This window comes from Lissotriton vulgaris, chromosome 4_1, assembly GCF_964263255.1.
Source record: "Lissotriton vulgaris chromosome 4_1, aLisVul1.2, whole genome shotgun sequence".
Taxonomy (NCBI): Eukaryota; Metazoa; Chordata; class Amphibia; order Caudata; family Salamandridae; genus Lissotriton; species Lissotriton vulgaris.
The window spans coordinates 2,102,933,559-2,102,956,815 of record NC_141691.1 but is presented as its reverse complement, the minus strand read 5'-3'; the positions used below and the strand labels follow the sequence as shown (position 1 = coordinate 2,102,956,815).

The 23,257-nt window shown below is 42.2% G+C and overlaps 1 protein-coding gene across 1 annotated transcript in view; it reads right to left on the bottom strand.

The window, feature by feature from the left end:
- Nucleotides 1-3,251: 3,251 nt before the first annotated feature.
- Nucleotides 3,252-23,257, bottom strand: part of LOC147725126 (GTPase IMAP family member 8-like) — a 325,563-nt gene continuing 305,557 nt past the window's right edge. Inside the window, exon 3 of the mRNA XM_086918181.1 lies at nt 3,252-4,123. Coding sequence (XP_086774307.1) covers nt 3,252-4,123 — 872 coding nt within the window. The remainder of the gene's footprint in view (nt 4,124-23,257) is intronic.

Genomic DNA, 23,257 nt, shown 5'->3' with positions numbered 1-23,257 from the left:
CTAAAGTGCAATATGGCTTCAGGAAGGGGATGGGCACCGTGGAGCAATGCGTTAATTTGGATCTTTTAATTAATAAATATACAGTGGCCAAAAAGGGCAACTTATTTTTATGTTTTGCTGATCTGAGCAGCGCATTTGATTTAGTTGATCACGGTATTCTTTGGCAGGTTTTACTGGAGTTAGGAGCACCGAATGAAATAGTACATTTTCTGGCAAGGCTTTACCAGAAACTTTCTTGTAAAGTCCGATATGGCACCCAAGGTGAATGCACACCATTCTTCAAGGTATCTAGGGGCATCCGCCAAGGATGCGTACTAGCTCCTCTCCTATTTTCCCTTTTTATTAACTGTGTTGATCGCACTCTGGCTACTATACCGTCAGATGCTCCGCAGATTGGAGGCAATTCTGTCTCAATCTTACTTTACGCGGATGACGCGGTACTTTTATCCCGCACTCAGATAGGCTTACAGCGTCTTATCGACAGTTTTATGTTGTTTATACAAAACAGGAGACTCTGTGTAAACAAATCCAAGACCTATGTTATGTTGTGCGGTGAGTCAGCCAATAAATTGAAGTCCAACTTTTATCTAGATAATGATAAAATGTTACAAGTTAAAACATTTTGTTACCTAGGAATTACCTATGCTAGTGATGGGTCATGGAAATCAGAGCTTGATAATGCCAGGTTGAAAATGACTCGCTCGACCAGCAGCGTCTTTCGATTTGCTTCCAAGCTCGGCTCGAGAAGCATTCGAGACATGATTAATATTTATAATATTCGCTGTGTTCCCTCGGCATTGTATGGGGCGGGGGTGTGGGGCCACATAGATGGCACCTCTCTTCAAAAAGAGGAAAACAAGTTTTTAAGAAGAGTGCTATGTGTCCCCCACTCCGCTTCCATTCAATTAATTCATGACGAGGTTGGGGTCGAGTTTATCTCGGACTTAGCAGCCGTTCGTCCACTCTTATTGTGGCGCTCTATTTGGGCTAAGCCAGAAACTCGATTCACTCAAGAAATTATTCTTGACTGTATAGGCCTGGACTTTTCCTCACGTATACTTTGGCTGAAATATATTCGTTTTTGGTACAAAACTTTGTTTGACATTGATGTTCTTCTCGACCCTGAACTGGCGGTAGAAATCCCTAAAAAAGAGATCAAACAAACTTTTCTAATGTACAAAAAAAAAAAGGGCGTGATGAGGTATATGGTAAACTAGCCACTGTGAAGTTTTATAGAGAACTTAACTTACCAACTGGGCTACAAACCTATCTCCTATATGTCTGCCGCCCATCTCACCAATATGTTTTAACCCGCGTCAGGTTGGGTATTGTACACCATCTGGTTGCGTTTCCAATACAGAAACAGAAATCTGAAACACCCTGCCCTTGTGACAACGTTTCACGTCAGAGTTGCTGTCATTTCCTACTTTTCTGCAAATTTTATCATTTTTTAAGATTAAGGTATCTAAAACCTATATTCATTAAATATAATATACGGTCTTTTAAGAAAGCCCTTGTGTTACTATCAGCTCTAGAAAATGCAGATATTTGTTTTTTTGTTGCCACCTTTATTTTGAAATGTACAGCTGCCAGGAAAAGTATTGTATTGCTATGATTTCTACATTCCTGTCTGTACTTTCTTAATATGTACAGCTGCCAGGACGAGCACTTTTTAGTAGTGATAACCTATTTTCAATCCTGTCTGTACATGTTTTTTCCCTTTTGCTATTTATACCTTTCATGGTACAGCTGCCAGGAAACATTTAGTGCGGTTATATTTCTATATTGTCCTGTCTGTACTTTAATCTCAAAACTAACAACTTATATTCTCATGATCTAGGCAGGGGTTTGATATTTAGCGTACAGCTGCCAGGATAAGCATTGTGTGACAATATACTTATTCCTGTCTGTACGATTTTAACTTCCGTACCTTTTGGTCATCTTTATATTTTTAATTTAATTATGATCCAATGATTCACGCTTGTCACTATGTGTCTTACTCCTATATGAAATATTTTGGATTCCCCTGTATAAATTTTGTATCTCATAATAACCTTTTTTAATGTAATGAATTGATTTTATGTTTCGCTTGTATGATTTGTTTACAAATCGAATAAAAGCTTTTTGAAAATTGAAATTGGACTAGCCTATTAACATTATATTCTATGAATTGTCACATGGGGCATTATTTTAACGGCGGATACAAATTTGGGGGGTGCAACGTGAAGATCTACACTTATGGTACCAACATACCATGAAATGCTCTTGGTGGTAAGCATCGTTGATCTGAAGAGAAGACAGAGGCATTTTAATATTGTAAATTTCCTATTAGAAGAATGCCGTAAGACCCCTCTCTGTCCCTTTGCAGGCAGAAACAGGCAAGATCATTGATCTTGGACACTTATGTTACTGTTTGCACTGTAAACATCTGACGTTATGTTTTCTTCTTTTTAATATTTTATATAAAGTTGAAGCTGTTTTGAGGAGCTTTTAAAAATAGCACTTTTATTGAAAGAAGTCAAATCTGGGAGCAGGTCAGGATTCACGCTTCAAGGCTCCGGCACTACCTGAGACCCTAATTCACACCCCATGACGTGGCAGGATTGCAACTCATTGGAGCATGTAACGAGCAGCACATGCAGGTGTGTCAGTCAGGCTCTGGGGGATGCACAGTGGGAGTTGTTGGCAAAGAACAAGACCAGGACAATGTGAGGACAGGACATGTTTTATGGAATATTATTGGAGTACCAATAGTTCTTCATATGTATTAATGCATGCACGATTACCCTGTACCCGTAGAAACCCACCCTACCTGGACATGCATATTGTCACAGGAATGATAAGTGATTTGCTAAAAACTCTACTTTATTTGTAAAGAATACATGGGTTTGTCTTGTAAAGGTGCCGCTCACAAGTTTAAATTCACATCTTTTATTTTTACTGTTCATGCGCGAGTCCTGGGTGTTGCTATTGAGAAGCCTCGGACCGGAAGGTCACTCCTTTGGTTTAATTGTTCTAATTCCATTCACTGAGGACAAAAATATAGGTGTGGAGTGTGCAGTGAATAAGTGTGAGTGTAGCAGTGAACAAGTGTACGTGTGGCAGTGAAGATGTGTGAGTGTGGCAGTGAATACGTGGGAGTGTGGCAGTGAAGATGTGTGAGTGTGGCAGGTGATAAGTGTCAGCCCAAGACGTTTCACAGAGAAAATGAAAGCGGGGGGATGGCAACCCGTGCAGTCTTATTTTCTACGTCATTCATCGCTGTTTTCGGGGTGTTTGAATAACTGGTTCAGTGACTCTCTGATGTCACTCAACTTATCTCTCGTGTCTAGCTTTAAATTCTTTAGTGCCTGTGTCGGGAGGATAGACGGCAGTTGTTGATTTGTTCGCCCAGCTCTCCGCCTCTCATCCCTGATCTCTCTCTCCCGTCTCCGGATCTTCTCCTCCGCCCTCTGAAACATCTCCGTGGTGTAGTGGGAGCCCCCGTTCTCCTCCACCATCCCCCGGACCAGTGAGATCAGCGCCTCCACCTGCTGCTCCTGCGCCGCCCCCTGAGCCCGGTTGTTGAAGCCCAGGTAGCGGCCCCCGCAGGCCTCAACGACCCCTCTCAACCCGGGATCTGCGTCTCTGATGTGCTCTTCCAGGGTGGCCCCAGCAGCCTCCAGGTCATCCATCCGTGTGAACAGGACCAGCGTGTACCTCGAAGCATCTTCTCCGAACAGAGCCTGGATGTCCTGCACGGCCGCCGCATATTCGTCGCTGAAGTGACCGGCCTGGATCACCAGGACGATGGCGTGGGACCCGGGGGCCGCCTTCACCACGCATTTAGCGATCTGTCGAGCACTCACTGAATTTGGAACCATGGGGTCAAACAGCCCAGGGGTGTCGACGACCACGATCCTTTGTCCGTTCCTCTCACAGGACCTTTCCTTACATTTAATTGTCACTGCACTTGAAGACAGTCTGGAGACAAACTCTCTCCGCCCGAGGATGCTGTTTCCGGTCGCACTTTTCCCCGCTCCCGTCCTCCCGACCAGGAGGATCCTCAGCTCACGTTGCCCTGCAAATAGAAGAGAGCACAGGTCACTCAAGGTCACACTCAGGTTGCACAAGTCACGTATAGCTTTCAGAAGTGCAAAGAATGGGAACAAGTGCAGGCTCTCATCTCCAAAGTGCAAAGGCACTTTATTGAATCAACATTTATCTCCACCCATCATCATGCACATGTCTCGTTGCCCACGCATATACAACAACCTCTGGCAAAGCCAATGCATCACTGTTTCAAAGATGATTTTGGAGCAGGGCATGGAGTGTGGTTCTGCGCACGAGCCAGTGTGAGTTTAGTCAAGATTGGAAGCGTCACGTGGTGGTGCACCGAGTCCCAAGGGTTGCATCACATTTCAGTAATTTTGAGACCACTGCATCTACACTTTAGGCTAAATGGAGATAATGAGTTGCATGAGTCGCAACGCCCATAGGACAGGAAGGGCTTCAGCCGCCCATCACCCCTCACCCCCCAAGGCGCGTGTCAGCCCGGGTGATGCAGGTGTCGCCCAGACACACATAGTGTGGGGGGGGGGGGGGCTTGAGCTTCCGGGGTCCTGGCTGGCGTCTTATCTCCGTCTCATCTGAGCATTTCACAGGTCTTTAAAAGACCAATTACTTGTTAACCACACTTTTTTTTTACATTTCTCGTTTTACACTGGGTCCCAGACCCCCTACATGGCCACTTGGCTTATTCCTTAAATGTGTCCAGTACTTTTGCTGCCACAGTATGAAAATGCATTTTGGAAAATAAAGCAATGCTAGGCATAAAGGGATGCACCTGGACAGTTTTCTACCAACAAACCTGTATTTTAAAAATAAGGAAAATCACCTAAAGCCTGCATTTTTAGCCCACATTTGTGCATACTTTAACCAGAAAATATAAACAAAAAGAACCTTTAAATGTGCCTAGAGTTAATGGTCCCTGACTAATAATTAAACAAGCATTTGCAATGCAATTGGTCTCGTTTTACGAGAGTTTGAGCTATTTGCATTGCAAATGCGAGGCCTATTACACTGCATATATTTTTTTGTTGTCCAAGCCCCATTGCATCACTTTCACGTGCATGAAGGCTGTTCCCCTTTCTGTAAAAAATCACTATCTACCTAAAGATGTGTGGCAGCTACTAAAGTGAAACCACGGCATTGGGGCTTTTACAGAAAAAAAAAATCTGCTTGTCAAATCTAAAGAAAGTGGCGCAGCCTTAATGTATTTTCAATTCCATTCAATTCAAATTTATTGTTTGATTACTCAAAACGCAACAAAATGTTAAAACCATATAGCTCATGTGTACACTAACAAAGTTTAAAAGAGAGGACCCGCGTTAATGCAAATACAGTGCAGTAATCTTGCTGTAAAATTGGTTATGTTTAAAAAGAAAAAAAAATCAAAATTTTGAGGTAATTTGCCTATAGAGTCGTTGTGAGAAGTTGGCCTAGCATAAGCTGTCCACTATTCTAGTGGGCACCCTGCACCAGTCCAAATGACCCTTATTGTTTGGTAGGTTAAACACAACCTTTATAGAAAGCTATCCAAGTGGTAGCTGTGGAGAGCAGCCTTCAGGCTAAGACTTAGAGACAAGTTAAGGGAGTTGTTTTACCATTTATAATCTCTTGAATACCAAATGAAAGCACACCACACAAGGTATATTTCAAATATATATGTATTTATTCTAAACACAACCCCTCTGCACTCTTTATGAGGTCAGGGGTAAAAAGTACAATACAAGGAATTTAATTAGCACACGTTGTACTGTATACGTTATGCTCTAGGGGCCTCACAAACCATATACTAAAATAGTGGTTTAAGAACCACGAGTGGAATAGAAAGCAGGCCTAGAGCCTGGGGAATCGTCAGGGGCTTCTAGGAACAACCTGAGGTTAGGATGTATGAGGCCCATGGGAGACCCGTGCAGTGTCTAAACACAGCGCGGCTTACCATTGACTTTCTATGGAGATTAAGGGTACAAGGAGGTGAACTGCTATGGAACCCTTTTAGACTAGGACACTTGGAGAGTCAATACCCATGGGAGCACCGGAGTACTCATGTTACCTCACCCAGGGAAGCCGGGTGCATAGGTGCTTTTTCGTGTCAGGTTTCGTCGTCGATTCCAATAGAGAGCTGCGAAGAAGTGCTGCAGGCAACCAGAGGAAAAGTGTCCGGTGGATCCAAGGGTGGATCGGAGATGTGAAGAACCTGAAAGCAGAAGGGACGGAGTCTGGGTCACTAGCCAGTGACCGGGATGGCGGTGGGAAGCTGCCAGCCCATGTCAGGTGATTTCAGGTGAAAAGGTAAAGTTTGTCTCTTCAGCCACGAGGTCCAGGAGCCATTGACGATGACCAGGAGCTGGATTCCAGCTGTACCACAAAGGATCTAGTTGACTGCGGTATCGGTATACAGATTGGACCCAACAAGCCTTGGCAAACGCAATCCACACAAGATATCAAGATTGGCTTCGGTGCAGACCAGCAAGGTCTGAGGAACTTCTTTTTTGGGGAGAAGTTGGAACAAGCCTGGAGCAACCAGGAAAGTAAAGTAAATCAAGGATTGGTCTTCTTGGGGGCTCATTAGCCAACAGACTAGAAACTGCAAAGATGCGTCAAGCTGAAATGCACAAAGTGGGCCCACGGGACATTCATGGAGTGTGGGCCTCAGTGCAAAAGGTGTTCAGGGCTACTGCTTCAAGCACCCCAATGCACAACTTCAGGATACCTCGGGAAGTAGGTGCAGGTTGCAAAATGCAGGATGTCCTGGAGTTCTGGTCCCAAGTCTCTCGTTTCCGCTAGAGGTCTCTGCTTTGCTGGGAGCACAGGTCAGCATCAGAGATGTCTGGAAGTCCATGTCCTGAGTCACAGATTCTTCGGGTCCGTCGGGAGCCTCGAAACTGCAGTCCGGCAAAGATGCAGTTGGTGCCTGTTTGAACAGGGTGTTCACTCCTTGACCACAAGGGAGATTTCTTCCATCTTCCAGTCGATATGGAATGTCTAAGGTCCAAGAAATATGTTACAGAGTTTTGTCCAGGGTAATCCAAAGTCCTAGAGACTGGGGTTCTATGCTTATAGTAAGTTTAGGGGTTGAACTAACTCTAAGGCCCCTCCTATGGGTGGACCTGGGGAGGGTCGGGTTACAGCCCTTCCCCTTTGTCCAGTTTCATGCCAGAGCTGGGGCTGAGAGGCCCAGCAACCGGTTTGAACTGGGAAATGCATGGAGGACCTTGGGTGCCCAGGGCAGTGCCTGAAAAGTATTCACTGAATGCAACCCACCCTGCCCCAATACACTAAAGCCTGTCTAGGGAGGTGCTAGCACCTCCCTGGACAGGAAACCTATTGTCCAGGCCTCCCCTGCCGGAGTTTTGTCCAGCAGCAGGAGGGCAGACTCGTGTCTGTGGCAGCAGCATCCATTTTGTGATACTGGGGCTCTGTGTAACTTTAACCGGGTTTACCAGTAACAACATGTCTTCTCCCTTTAGAAGAGTGGAATGCTACACCCGCCGCCAGGACTGGCGGGGGGGGGGGGGAAGATAGTAGTCCAAAGTGTTTGACACCTTACACAACATGTTTTTATAAAGCCAAACCAAAGTTAGCATTAACCGCAAGGATTATAATGCACTTAAGAGTATATGGTATGGCTATATCATAGAACCGATTCAGAAAAGGGGGTGGTGATGAACAGAGTGTCTGAATTAAGCAGACCACTCTTACCCAGTCCAAAGATCAGGGCTTGATCCATCACCGTTTTTTAGCTCACTGCACCATCCCAGCTCAGAACCTGGCTACATGCAAATTAGTCTGTCCCTGGCCCAGTGCATCATGGGAACAGGGCAGACCAGACTACCAAGCCAATTCTTCACTGGAAAGTAGACAAGCTTCCGGGGACCAGTTTCTGGCATTTCAGCCGTCGTCCGCCCGGCTTGCTTGAATCCTGATGGTGCAGTGAGCAAGGGACTCATGTCTGAGTATACCCTGCCACACCTATAGTGGCCAAAATCGATTCAGAAAAGGGGGTGGTGATGAACAGAGTGTCTGAATTAAGCAGACCACTCTTACCCAGTCCAACGATCAGGGCTTGATCCATCACCGTTTTTTAGCTCACTGCACCATCCCAGCTCAGAACCTGGCTACATGCAAATTAGTCTGCCCCTGGCCCAGTGCATCATGGGAACAGGGCAGACCAGACTACCAAGCCAATTCTTCACTGGAAAGTAGACAAGCTTCCGGGGACTGGTTTCTGGCATTTCAGCCGTCGTCGGCCCGGCTTGCTTGAATCCTGATGGTGCAGTGAGCAAGGGACTCATGTCTGAGTATACCCTGCCACACCTATAGTGGCCAAAATCGATTCAGAAAAGGGGCTGGTGATGAGCAGAGTGTCTAAATTAAGCAGACCACTCTTACCCAGTCCAAAGATCAGGGCTTGATCCATCACCGTTTTTTAGCTCACTGCACCATCCCAGCTCAGAACCTGGCTACATGCAAATTAGTCTGTCCCTGGCCCAGTGCATCATGGGAACAGGGCAGACCAGACTACCAAGCCAATTCTTCACTGGAAAGGAGACAAGCTTCCGGGGACCGGTTTCTGGCATTTCAGCCGTCGTCGGCCCGGCTTGCTTGAATCCTGATGGTGCAGTGAGCAAGGGACTCATGTCTGAGTATACCCTGCCACACCTATAGTGGCCAAAATCGATTCAGAAAAGGGGGTGGTGATGAACAGAGTGTCTGAATTAAGCAGACCACACTTACCCAGTCCAAAGATCAGGGCTTGATCCATCATCGTTTTTTAGCTCACTGCACCATCCCAGCTCAGAACCTGGCTACATGCAAATTAGTCTGTCCCTGGCCCAGTTCATCATGGGAACAGGGCAGACCAGACTACCAAGCCAATTCTTCACTGGAAAGGAGACAAGCTTCCGGGGACCGGTTTCTGGCATTTCAGCCGTCGTCGGCCCGGCTTGCTTGAATCCTGATGGTGCAGTGAGCAAAAAATGAACTATTACTAGTGTGCAGAATTTTATCCCAAATTCGTATGGCATGTTTTGCAGTCTTAAACTTTACTCTTTTGAAATAATTTGGATCATGGACCCGTAGTAGAAATTGATTAGCATCTGCCCCCAACATGTATTGATGAAAAAATAAAGAGGGGGTATTTTTTAATAGGCTCCTGGTGCGTAAAAGAAAAGTAGCTAAAAAATAACGGTTAAAATCCGGCAACGTTAGACCCCCTTTAGAGATTGGAAATGTCAAAAATTTTACCGCCCTTCGTGCTTTTTTATACCCCCAAATAAAGCTACTACAGATGCCATCCAATTTTCTAAAAAAAAGCTTGTTTGGTTGAAGCGGTATGGCTCTGCACAGATAAAGGAACTTAGGTAAAATTTTCATCTTTATCAAGTTTAATCTCCCTAACAAACTCAAAGGTATCTTGTGCCATTTTTTAAAACTCGCAGCCGTATCTTTAAGGAATGACCCATAGTTTATTTCCACAATTTTCTCCACTTTGGCAGTAAGCTTAATACCTAAGTATACGGCTTCATTACAGGTTTTAAAGCTACATGTAGCCGGAGTATAGTTAAGTATAATTTGGGTTTTGTTAACATTTAACTTATACCCGGAGATTTTCCCATACTTATGTGCTTCTTCTATAATTGCGGGCATAGATTTACAAACATCCGATGTATATATTGCGATATCATCCGCAAAGGCAGTTAATTTAAGAGTTATATCCCCATGTTGAGCTGGAGTTATATTGATTTGATCATTTAAAGCATTTAGAAAAGGTTCTAGAGATAGAGCAAATAATAATGGGGAAAGAGGGCATCCCTGTCTTGTACCTCTTGCAATCTTGAAGTTATCAGAATCTATACCTCCATAGCTGATCACGGCCCGTGGATCATCATAGAGAGATTTAACCCAATCTAAATAAAAACCATTTATGCCCATTTTAAATAATACTGTCCACAGATATTCCCACCCCACTCGGTCAAATGCTTTTTCAGCATCTAACATTATCATACCGAGTGGGGTGTTAGTCGTTTCAGCTACATCCAAAGCAGTTATGGAAGTATTAACATGCAATGTAGTATCTCTACCAATCACAAAACCATGTTGTTGGGGATTGACAATATCCGGCATATGGGGTGCTAGCCGATTAGCTAAAATTTTTGAAAAAATTTTCACATCAGAGTTGAGTAGAGATATGGGCCGATATGAGCCGCACTCTTTTTCCGGTTTTCCCTTCTTCAGAAAGAATATGATTTTAGCAAGTTTCCATGAAGGTGGTGATTGTTTAGAGACAGTAATTTAGTTAATAACTTTTTGTAGTAGTGGAGCCAGCTCTTGATAGCACAATTTATATAGTTACCCTGGTATGCAATCTTCACCTACCGCCTTACCTAATGGTAAATGATCGATAGCCAATTTGATCTCCTCAGTAGTAATATCAGAGTTTAATTGCTGAATTACTTCGTGATTTAATGCTCGCGATGGTCTTAGGTATTGATCTAGATATTTTACAACCTCTGCTTCGTTCGATGGCTCCTCTGGGGTATATAAATGTTGATAACATTTAACAAATTGATTTAATATTTGGTCCTCTTGTCCATAAATCACTAAATCTGATCCGATTATTTCCTTTATTCTAGTTTTTGCTTTTCTATCTGCCGTTTTAAAAGCCAATATTTTTCCTATACAGTCACCACCTTCATATTGATCTAACTTGTATTTATGTAGTTTAACCGCATATCTTTCTCTCAGCTCTTTTCTGAGTCCAGCTTGCAATTCCACCAGTTGTGCTCTAAGCCCCTCAATATAGCTTTTTGAGTGCAAAGTCGCTTCAGCCAATTGTGTTTCCAGGTCCAACAATTTAGATGTCTTATCTTTATTTTTATTATAATTTTCTGCATTGAGCCTGTATACATATTGCTGGACACACCCTCTAATGCTACACTTACAAGCATCCCATACCATATTGATACTAGCAGTATCAACATTTAGCTCAATAAATTCTTGTATGTGTTTTTTAATTAGTGAGATGAATGTTTGGTCAACTAGCAAATGTCTAGGAAAAGTGAACTTTCGTGGTTTTACATTCCGATTTTCCAAATTAACATCCAAAAGAAGAGGGTTATGATCCGATGTGACTTTGGGACAGATTTCAATCGCACACTTTTCTAAAATATGTTGCGAGGCCCATACCATGTCAATCCTAGAGCATGATCGGTGCGGGCAGAGTAGTAAGTAAAGCCGGGCACCCGGGCACCCTGGGATGTTTGGACCGCCATAAATCTCTAATGTTGTTTAATCTTGCAAGCTCTAAAATTGCAGCTCTTACTTTATACATTCGTTTAAAGTTCATTGGCCCCGTAGAGTCTATTTTATAGTTCATAACACAGTTAAAATCTCCAGCAATCATGGTTTCCCCTTCCCACTCTAACAATTCTAAGCTTAGGTCTTCATAGATTTTAGGTTTATCAATATTTGGGCCATATACCACACATAGTACCAGCTTAACCTTCACTCCTAGCATCTGTGCTATTACCCATCTACCTCTGTTATCAGAGGCTGTTTTAATTATCTCTATTGGGAGCGTTTTTTGTTTTAAAATAGCGACCCCCCCTTATAGTCTCATTTAAAGAAGTACAAATAACCAATTCATAGCCTAGTTGGGTTAACACCTTTCTGTCTTGGTATTTTATATGAGTTTCCGTCAGCAACACTATATTAGGGTTATACAGTTTAATCTCTTCCTGTACTAATTTTCTTTTGCTTTTACTGTTTAGGCCGTCTACATTCCAACATAGGATTCTTAACGTAAGCATTTATTTGATATAGATCATAAATATGTTCCTCTCCTTTTCCTCGATACGTTTTACCTTCGTTACCTTTTCGTTTCTACATTTATTAAACAAAAATATATCATCAAATCTTGCAATCATGTTTTTTCTTACTCTCACATATACTCACTTATATACATCAATATTCACATATACTAGATTAAAACATATGTCGTTACTGATAAAGACACTAGTGAGACAGTCATTCACTCACTAACAAACACATATACACACTCATCCACCCATACAGTCCTGCACATATGCTGTCTTCAAAACACATACAAACAGAGAGTCAGTCACTCATGCATCTATGTGCTAAGTAATACCCCCACCAAACCATATAGACACTCATACTGATACTAAGAGAAACATCTAATAACCCATATACATACGCATGTAGCTACTTACCAACACATGTAGCCACTTATACACAAAGTGAAACACTAATATATATATTTAAATATTTAAACATTACTCACTAATATTTATTTTTCAGAAAGACACATATTCACTGGATGGTGTCATCAGTGATGTCATGAGTGATGTCACTGACCATGTCATGAGTGATGTAATATGTGACGTCATCAGCAGTGCATTGCACGCGCAAGTTATAGTGAGTCCAACTAACTATAACGTGGAATTTCATTGGTTTTATGTCAGTAAAATTTCCAGCTAACTATAACATGTGTCAAACCTATGGTTTTTTCAGTGAATTTCATAGGTTTTTTAAATGCTACTTCCTAACTATAACGTGTGTAAAACCTATGGTTTTTTCTTTGAATTTCATTGGTTTTTAAAATGCTAATTCAGAAAAATGTTGTGTATGCAACCTATACTTTTGGCAATAAAGTTCTGGCAATATTTTTTTCGAAAACAAGCCATTTTCTTCACTGTTCAAGTTCCATAGAGACTCCTTGTAAAGCAATACAGAATTCGAAAGTCTGTACCTTGCCTTTTTTTAAACACATTAAAATTTGTCTGTAAATAAAAATAGCCTTACTAAACTTTCGTGCGCGACCCGGTGTGCGCACTCTCGGCAACAGTTGTCAATAAAATGGATATCGCATTTCCAGGCTTTCGTGCGCGACCGAGTGCGCGCACAGGCCTATATATTTCGTGAAAACGTTGCGATTTGAACTTATTGAAATTCTTCATACACCCCTCAAAGAACTTATAGTACGTCAAAGAGACTGTACCTAGACTTCTTTTTTATTCTTATGAAACTTTTCAGTAAATGGAGCCGAATGTCTTTTTAAACTTTCGTGCGTTACCGGATGTACACACCTTGGTATTTTTTTTAGAAATATAAAACGTTTCATACTTTAACAATTGTGTGCTTAAATCCAGCTCAGAAGATATACAAAATCATGATGGTAGTTGGTTCAACCCGAACCGTTTATTAGAGGAAGATCGTCCGACTCCACCGGAAGACACCCCTAATAAAAAGGACATATATATAAAATGCGGACTAGCCGCTGTATCGTGCTAGCAAACTATAACATATAAATCGTTAGAAAAAACAAAAGGAATCGAGCAAAATCAGTAGGCCACTGATGAGATCTTTTTTTGACCTCGCTAAAATAGAAAAATTAGGAACAACCCCTCATGAGAAATATGAAACTAGTGAGAGAAACCGAGCTCGACGCCATGATGGCTGCAAGACAGCTCGGCTCCGCCGTCCACCCCACCCAAAATAACGACAAATATTATAAAGATACACAACACACCAGCAAAGTAACAGGGTAAAACGTTTTATTAAATAACTATTTACATGGCAGCCTACTGCAACATGAAAACATTACTTTCAATTGGTTCTTAATAGTTTCAATTCTGGAATTTACACGCAGCACTCCGCCCACTTCCCTCACTATCTTTTCTACTCTCAGGAGACAACAACGTCCTACATCTTTTGGAAGACTTTGGTGAAATGGCTACCGTATCTCATTCATCTTCCGAATCTGACCAAAATGATCGACTACCTTTAATAAGAAAAAATAAATCTTTCATCTGGCAATTTTTCACTTATCCTGAAGATCAAAAGAAAGTGAATGCACCAAAAGTAACCTGCACAATATGTGACTTGGTTCTCTTAAGAAGAAATCCAGCAAAAAAATATTTCTTTTCCATACATACCATGGTGCGGCATGTCAAACAAGTGCACCCTCTGCAATTTGCAGAGGCAACGACAAGAGCCCTGGCCACGCTATTACCATTAGAGGTGGCCAGCACATCTTCTGATCGACGACCTGTATCTCCATGCAGTGCAGAGATGGACTTCAGATATTTAACTATATAAGGTCTATAACCTATGGTTTTTTCAGTGCTTTTCTTTGTTTTTTAATAGCAAATATCAAAAGCTTTTTTGTGGAAAATGACTACAATTAGGTATACATAAGCGGCGTTCATTTATGTTCACCACAGCCATTGTTAAAAGTAAAGTGAAAGTCGCGAAACAGTGGCCACGCCATCTAGTCCCTTTTAGGCCCCATCATGCACGTAAGTAACAGCCATTTTCTGTGTCATGGCCTCTCTGCCCACTGCCAATAGCCTATGATTGTTCAAAATTGGTTCTCTTTGGGTCATCCTCTGTTCACAAATAAGCATAAACTCGCAATACTCTATTTAGTTTTTAAAAAGGACATATATATAAAATGCGAACTATCCGCTGTATCGTGCTAGCAAACTATAACATATAAATCGTTAGAAAAAACATGAATATAGAGAGAGGAACCGAGCTCGACGCCATGATGGCTGCAAGACAGCTCGGCTCCGCCACCCACCCCGCCCAAAATAACGACAAACACTATGCAAATATTATAAATATATACAACACACCAGCAAAGTAACAGGATAAAACGTTGTATTAAATAACTATTTACATGGAACCTACTGCAACATGAAAACAACACTTCTAATTGCTTCTTAGTAGTTTCAATTCTGAAATTGAACACCCAGTACATCCAGAGGTCATGTCCGACAAGTTGTGTGGGGGGATACCTTGCTAATGCCGCCACCCCCACCACCTTCTGTAGGAAGGACTCTGGATATCCCTGACTTGCACAAATGTCATAAGTTCTGGATGTTGAGAACCATACTTCAGGGTCCGACAAGTTGTGTGGGGGGATGCCTTGCTAATGCCGCCACCCCCACTACCTTCTGTAGGAAGGACTCTGGATATACTTGGTCCCTGAGAGGCTTCGATGTCCCTGCCTTGCACAAATGTCATAAGTTCTGAATGTTGAGTGCCATACTTCAGGGTCCAAGAAACGCGGACTCGGAGGGGGCGCTTGGCTCCTGCCCCCTCCCCAAGTCTTGTTCCCCTGGTATGGCCTGAGATCGCCCACGACATAGGCGGCCGGCTCCCGGGGTCAGGCGGAACTTCTTGCCTTTTAATGCCTCTTCCATTCTGGACCTTGCCCCACAATCCGTTTGACCTGAAGACACGTCCTGCGGTGCCCTGGTCCAACCATCACATTTACACCATCTCACCCTCCATCGGGCTGAATTGCACCCACTCTTCCGATACAGCAACAGGCGGCTGCCACGGAGCTCAGGAAATGGCGGTCGGCTCCACAGACTTGGGCCTGGCCTGCAAGGATGGCTCTGGGCAACCCTGGAACTCGGACGCTTGACTGCTAGGGCATGAGCCCCATTCCCAAAAGCGTCCCGTCAGCCTTGAAGATTCTACAAGAGTCACCGAGGCCCCCGACTCCTGCAGACTTCCGGTGGGGAGCGACTGCCATGATTGCTCGCGGAATGGCCACGACGTAGCCACGAGGTGCTCTCATGCTGACGCCAGCTTCAGTCTGAAACATCCAGAAACACTGTAGACTACCAATTCGATCAGTTCCGGTGGAGCCCCAACGACGTATCGCGTTCTTGCGTAATCCGTCATATGACGCGCCGCGTTAGCGCACCCGGAAGTGCTCCGGTGCGCGAGGCGCGAAGCGCAGCTTCCCGGAAGCAATGCGGAGCGCGTAACGTAAGCAATTACATTTCAGTTGGTTCTCCCTCACAATATTTTCAATGTCACATAAAACTCACCCATCACCCACTGCCATCTCTGGCTGTTTCCATGGTAACACCTCATTCTGCACCTGGCTGAAGGCACAGGTCAAAAGTTCATATCTCAACGTTCTACAGCAAAGTAACAACACTGTTTTCCCTCCAGAAACACCTGCCAATCCACAGCTCTGTTACATGTCTTTTTTTTTCACACCCAATAGTACTTTTCGTTTAACATAAACATTAACATGCAACGTACTGTTCAATCTCCACTTCTTACAATCAACCAATCATTTTTATTTTTTAAACCACACCCAGCCTCTTCCTTTTTCTTTATTTAGAATTTCAACTTCTAACTACCATTCCACTTCCAGAACCGATCGGAGGACGACTACAAATCCCTTGAAAATGAAGGTCTGGCTAATAGGACACAGTTATATTCACTGGACTGAAAAATATGCAGTAAGCAGACGAATTTGCAACCTCAGCTTACCAAATGTACACATAACATGGATTTCCAAAAGAGGATTGAAATGTCACCAATTGATTCCATTGGTGAAAACTTTTATGCATCTCCCAGAACCAGACCTTATAATTGTGCACTGTGGTGGGAACGATCTAGGCACAATCACTGGGGTAGGTCTGGAAATGCTTCTAAAAGACACCTTTCGACAATTGATGACACTTTTTCCTCAATCTGCCTTGGTATATTCCAAAATATGCCAAAGACAGAAATGGAATTGCTCCAATCACCATTGTGCACAATTTGAGAAAGCAAGGAGACATGTAAATAAATCTGTTTCTGCGTTCCTCAGAGATTATAGCATGGGTTCTATTTACCACAACAACTTGCGATACCACATGCAAGACGTCTATAGGAGAGACGGAGTTCATTTCACGAATGAGGGAAACAGAATCTTCCTCTGCAACATCAGGCTCTGCATCGGTACTTACTTATAAATGCAGAAAACACTCAATTAACACAATGGCTCTTTTCAGAGCCACCTTATATCTAAGCACTCAAACTTCTGATTTATCTCCATTTTCACACTCTTGTAAAAAGGTGTGCGCGACCGAGTGCGCGCACCACGCAACATTTAAAAAAAAAATATATATATATATTTTCGCGTTTAAGGGCCTTACTGCACACCCTGAGAAAACCTACGCAGCAAAACAATCTCTACCTTCTCCCCTTTCCATATTCCAACGCTTTGAAATCAACAATATATTTACTCGCAATGACAAAATGGCGGTCAACACTTCCTGATTTCCTTCGAATCGAACGTTAACAGACGTCACGCAACAAAATTCCGCTCGCGCGCGCAGCCGTTTGGGTGCGCGCACATGTGCGCGCGTATAGATATATAATTGACTTTAACTTTAATTTCCTCAGCAACTACTGAACGGATTTACACCATTCCAAAAAAAGCGTAATCTGCGAGCCGAACTGTACAGTTTTGCCAAATTTCTCATAAATCCATTCACCCGTTCGACCTGTAGCCGAGTCTAAAGGTCCTATGGAAAATAACATGGAGAAAACACGTTTTGGGACCCCCCTTTTATCTCAGCCCCCACTTGACCAATACCCCCCAAACTTTTAGGGAAGGAGCACAGCAGACCGAGCCATCTTCTTTGAGAAATTCGCTAAGATTCTTCAACCAGGGCCAAAGTTATTCCAAATAGAATGTTGAGGATTTCCTATGGAAACTAGGTCCTAACTATAACTACCTACAGGCGACCGCCAGTAGGTAATATATATATATATATATATATATAACCTCCACAGCGGTTCCTTCGCGGGAGTTTGCGCAGCGCTCACGTATGTGCGGTGTCCTGCGGCAGAACCAAGCCGCTATTAATTACCACAACTTCTCCAACCAGGGAAAACAACGGATCGCACAGCCAACCTGGATTCAAACAGTGATCCTTTTTATTTCTGTTATTCAAAAGGGCAACAGGCGCAGAGATCTACGCGTTTCGGTGTCACTCCACCTTGCTCACGATCACTGGGTATTCCACACCCACAAACATTTAAACACATTTTTTTTTTTTTTTTCTTCAAACACAAAAGCATTTCCTGTCACATGATGTGCTAAGGATTCTGGTCCTTGTAGTTTTAACCAAAAGTTTGAAACAAAGTGAAATTGAATTAGAATGCACCCTTTTCTAAAATTAGAATACATTAAATGTTACTCAAAGTTTGCATTGATTCATGCATCTTCCATTAAGCTATGTGTTCTTAACTTTGTACCGCCTTCCAATAGGCTGACTCATAATTATGATATTCAAGGATCAATTAAACATATAGTTCTGATTCAAATGTCAGGTTATAGGTGCACATAAAGTTCTTCCGATTGGTTCAACCCATTCGGATGCAGGGTCCTCAGATTGATTATGAATTTAGATTCTGCTTGTCTCAGTTTCTTTGCACGATCACCTCCCCGCTCACCTTTTGCTATGGTTTGAATGCCATAAAATCTCAGTTTTTGCCAATCACCCTGATGTGAGAGTTCCATGTGCTTGGCTATGGCATTAGAGCGGTCCTTATGAATTGTAGCCCTCATGTGTTGTAGAATGCGGTTCTTAAGTTCCACAGTCGTGCTGCCCACATATTGCATGGGACAGGGGCACTCGACTACATATACAGTGAAAGGTGTCTTGCACGTTATGCATTGTCTTATTTGCCATTTCTTTTTATTAGCCAAAGTTATTTCCTTTGTTTGTTTGGCTATCTGGCACATTTTGCATCCATGACATTTCATGAATCCTTTGGTTTTCAGCCAGTCATCCTGTCTTTTCCTCTGGAAGTGGCTGTGTATTAGATGGTCTTTTAAGTTTTTGGCACGTCTGTAAGTTATCGTTGGGTGTGTTCCCATGAGCTCCTTAACTGTGCTATCCAACTGTAATAGCTTCCAATTCTTTCGGAGAATTTTACCTATCTTTTCACTTTCTTGTGAGTAGTCTGTGATGAGACGGATTTTTTGCGTCTCTGGATCATCTTCTTTGTTTTTTCTCTTCAAACATTCCTCTCTAGTTTTGGTGTTGCTTTTTATGAGACTGTTTCTTACTGTTTGTAATGGATATTTCCTTTTGATGAATCTTTCCATTGTCTTTTTGCTGTTTTTCTTCCACTCTTCTTCTTCACTGCATATCCTGCGGATTCTTAAAAATTCACCGTATGGAATGCTGTTAAGTAAAGTTTTTTGGTGGAAGCTGGTGGCTTCTAGTGTGGCATTCGTCGATGTTGATTTGCGGTGGAGGGTCGTATGTATTTGTTGGTTTTTAACATAGATCTATGTGTCCAGGAATATTATTCTCTCTTTACTCATATTGTAGGTGAATTTCAGATTTTTCACACTATTATTCAATATCTGAAAGTATTCCTGGAACTCTGGTTCTGATCCATCCCAGATTATTAATAAATCATCGATGAATCTTTTCCAACTCACCACTTTGTTCACAAATGATTCATTATTTGAGTTCCACGCAATTTCCTGCTCCCACCATCCCATGGGGAGACACGCATAAGATGGACTAAAGGAAAAACCCATAGCCGTCCCACTTCGTTGTTTGAAGATTTCTCCCCCGAAGGTGAAAATGTTTTGTTCTAAGCAAATTGTCAGCATTTCTTGAAGCAATTTGTTGTGATTGTTGAATTCCAAAGTTCTCTCCTTTAAGAAGAAGTTACATGCTTGCACTCCCAATTCATTATCAATATTGGTATACAAACCAATAACATCCATCGATATCAGCCAGTAGGATTCCTGCCATGGAGTGTCAACAAGACTGCGTAATAGATCACTGGTGTCCTGTATATAGGAGTTCAATTTTACAACAAAAGGTTTAAGGAAGTGATCCACATATTCTGCCATCGGCTCCAGTAATGATCCCTTGGCGGAGATTATTGGTCTCCCTGGTGGATTTTTTTGATCCTTGTGGATCTTAGGCAAAAAATAAATGGTTGCCAGTATCGGGTGAGTCACAGTTAGGAATTTGTGTTCCATGTCGTCTATCAATCCTTGCTCTTTCCAGCAGTTCACCAAATCTGAAGAACTTTATGTGCACCTATAACCTGACATTTGAATCAGAACTATATGTATAATTGATCCTTGAATATCATAATTATGAGTCAGCCTATTGGAAAGTTAAGAACGCATAGCTTAATGGAAGATGCATGAATCAATGCAAACTTTGAGTAACATTTAATGTATTCTAATTTTAGAAAAGGGTGCATTCTAATTCAATTTCACTTTGTTTCAAACTTTTGGTTAAAACTACAAGGACCAGAATCCTTAGCACATCATGTGACAGGAAATGCTTTTGTGTTTGAAGAAAAAAAAAAAAAAATGTGTTTAAATGTTTGTGGGTGTGGAATACCCAGTGATTGTGAGCAAGGTGGAGTGACACCGAAACGCGTAGATCTCTGCGCCTGTTGCCCTTTTGAATAACAGAAATAAAAAGGATCACTGTTTGAATCCAGGTTGGCTGTGCGACCCGTTGTTTTCCCTGGTTGGAGAAGTTGTGGTAATATATATATATATATTCACTGAAAAAAACATAGGTTATAGACCATATATAGTTAGGAATTAGCATTTACAAAACCTTGAAAGTTCACTGAAAAAACCATAGGTTATAGACCATATATAGTTAGGAATTTGCATTTACAAAACCTTATTTTACTCACACAAAACCATTGAAATTCCATATATAGTTAGTTGCACTAACTATATATCGCGCACCCGCAATCCACTGCTGATGATGTCACATATTACATCATTCATGACATGGTCAGTGACATCACTGATGACATCACTGATGACATCTCAAATGACATCAGTGATGACATCACTGATGACAACACCCAGTGACTGTATGTTTCTGTAAAGTTAAAATATGTCTTACATATTGAAGAATGAGTGGATGTATAAGTGTCTGGATGAAGGATTTAGTAGGTGCATGACTGACTGTATGAGTGAGTGATTTAATGTGTATCACTGAGTGCATGGGTTAGTGACTAAACTGTCTTAATTTGTGCATCATTATGTCTGTTGTTCTGTAAACTGCTGCATGTGTTGATCAGTAGCTATATGAGTAACTATATGGGTTAATGATTGGTTGCCCAAGTATTTGTATGGGAGACTGAGTGTGTGTGTGGGTGCTGGGAGGTGTATGAATCTGTGTATAGATGTGTGAGCAGTTGATTTACTAGATGTATGGTTTCAAAAGTGCATGTGGAAACAGCTGTATGGGCGGTTGACTGTGTGCATGAGTGTCTTGGTGAGTGAATGGATATCTCAGTGCTACATGTCAAAGTAAGTACATATGTAAAACACAGTACATGTGAGAGTTGACATATATAAATAACTGTGCATAAGAGCCAGTGAATGTGTGAGTGGCTGTATGGATCATTCTGAACTTGTATCAGGGATTGTATAAGAGAGTAAATATGTGTTAGTATATGTTTGAATAAGTAAAGTTTGTATAACTGTATAGTTGAGGAAATGGAGGTGTGATTGATTTTTTGCATGACTGACTAGGTGTGTGAGTAACTCCATGGATGAGTGACAGTCTGTGAGTGTCTGTTTACACTGATTGTATCTAAGGTTATATTAGAGTCTGAAGAGGTTCATCATATTATCACATGAATGATATCATCAGTGATGTGATCAGTAATGTCAAATGAGATGTCATCAGTGATGTCATTTGAGATGTCATCAGTGATGTCATTTGAGATGTCATCAGTGATGTCATCAGTGATGTCACTGACCATGTCATGAATGATGTAATATGTGACATCATCAGCAGTGGATTGTGGGTGCGCGATATATAGTTAGTACAACTAACTATATATGGAATTTCAATGGTTTTGTGTGAGTAAAATAAGGTTTTGTAAATGCAAATTCCTAACTATATATGGTCTATAACCTATGGTTTTTTCAGTGAATTTTCAAGGTTTTGTAAATGCTAATTCCTAACTATATATGGTTTATAACCTATGGTTTTTTCACTGAATTTCATTGGTTTTTTAATAGCAAATATCAAAAGCTGTCAAATGTCAAGTACGTGGTAGGTAAAAACATTTTCGTATTTATGCACGCTGATGTGCTTTTAACGCTGCCCCCCCCCCCCCTCCTCTTTTCTTTTAGGAGTATTCTCTCTTTGCAAATAGTGATGAGTAGGTAACACAGGCCTTTGCCCCCGTTGTAATCCGTCGTGCCTGCTTCCCTCTCCATTTGATTGATTGTTATCCAAGCATTTATTGTTTTGGAATTGGTTCTCTTTGGTTCATTCTCTATTTACAAACAAGCACAGAGTCGCAATACTCTGTTTAGTTTTTGCAGATAGTGAAAAATTGTTTAAAAAAACAAAAGGAATCAAGCAAAATCAGTAGGCCACTAATTGGATCTCTTTTTGACCTTGCTAAAATAGAAACATTAGGATCAACCCTTCATGAGAAATACGAAAATAGTGAGATGAACTGAGCTCGACACCATGATGGCTGCAAGACAGCTCAGCTCCGCCACCCACCCCGCCCAAAATAACGATAAACTCTATGCAAATATTATAAATATATACAACACACCAGCAAAGTAACAGGGTAAAACATTTTATTATATAACTATTTACATAACTATTTTATACTTTTTGTTGCCCGATCCGGCTAGCTCAATCGATCGAGCATGAAACTCATGCACTCTGATAGCAAGCGTTGCTGCTGATGCTATGCAGACCAAAACTGGTTTTCAGTTTGTACATTCTTCTAGATTTTTCCATCCAAGGTTGGTTGAGTTTGTAGAACGATGGCTTCAGATTTTCAACATACGGTGAGTTGGCGCGGACTGGGAGGGGGCGCTTGGCTCCTGCCCCCTCCCCAAGTAAGATTTTCATACGTGAAAGTACGTTAATGGTTTTGGTCCCTGAGTTGCTTCGATGTCACTGCCATTCTCAAATGGCATAAGTTCTGGATGTTGGGTGTCATAGTTCAGAGTTCTGAGCAGCGCTTGTAACACTGTCTGAAGCTTATTTGCACCTACTGCAGCTTCACTATTCTCAAAGTAAGTGAGGGTCGTTTGTGGACCTGACTGCATTTGAAAACAATGTGATATGGTACCTCCCTAAACCGCTTGACGGAGGCCCCCGAGGGGCGGTGTGATGGCACGGACTCGGAGAAGACGCTTGGCTCCGACCCCCTCCCCAAGTCTTATAGCACTGGTGTAGCCTGAGATCGCCCCCGACATAGGCGGCCGGCTCCCGGGGTCCGGCGGAACTTTTTGCCTTTTGATGACTCTTCTATTCTGGACCTTGTCCCACAATCCGTTTGACCTGAAGACACGCTGTAGTGGGGCGCCCCTTTACCGTTTTAGTTGCCATTCCGCCCGCTT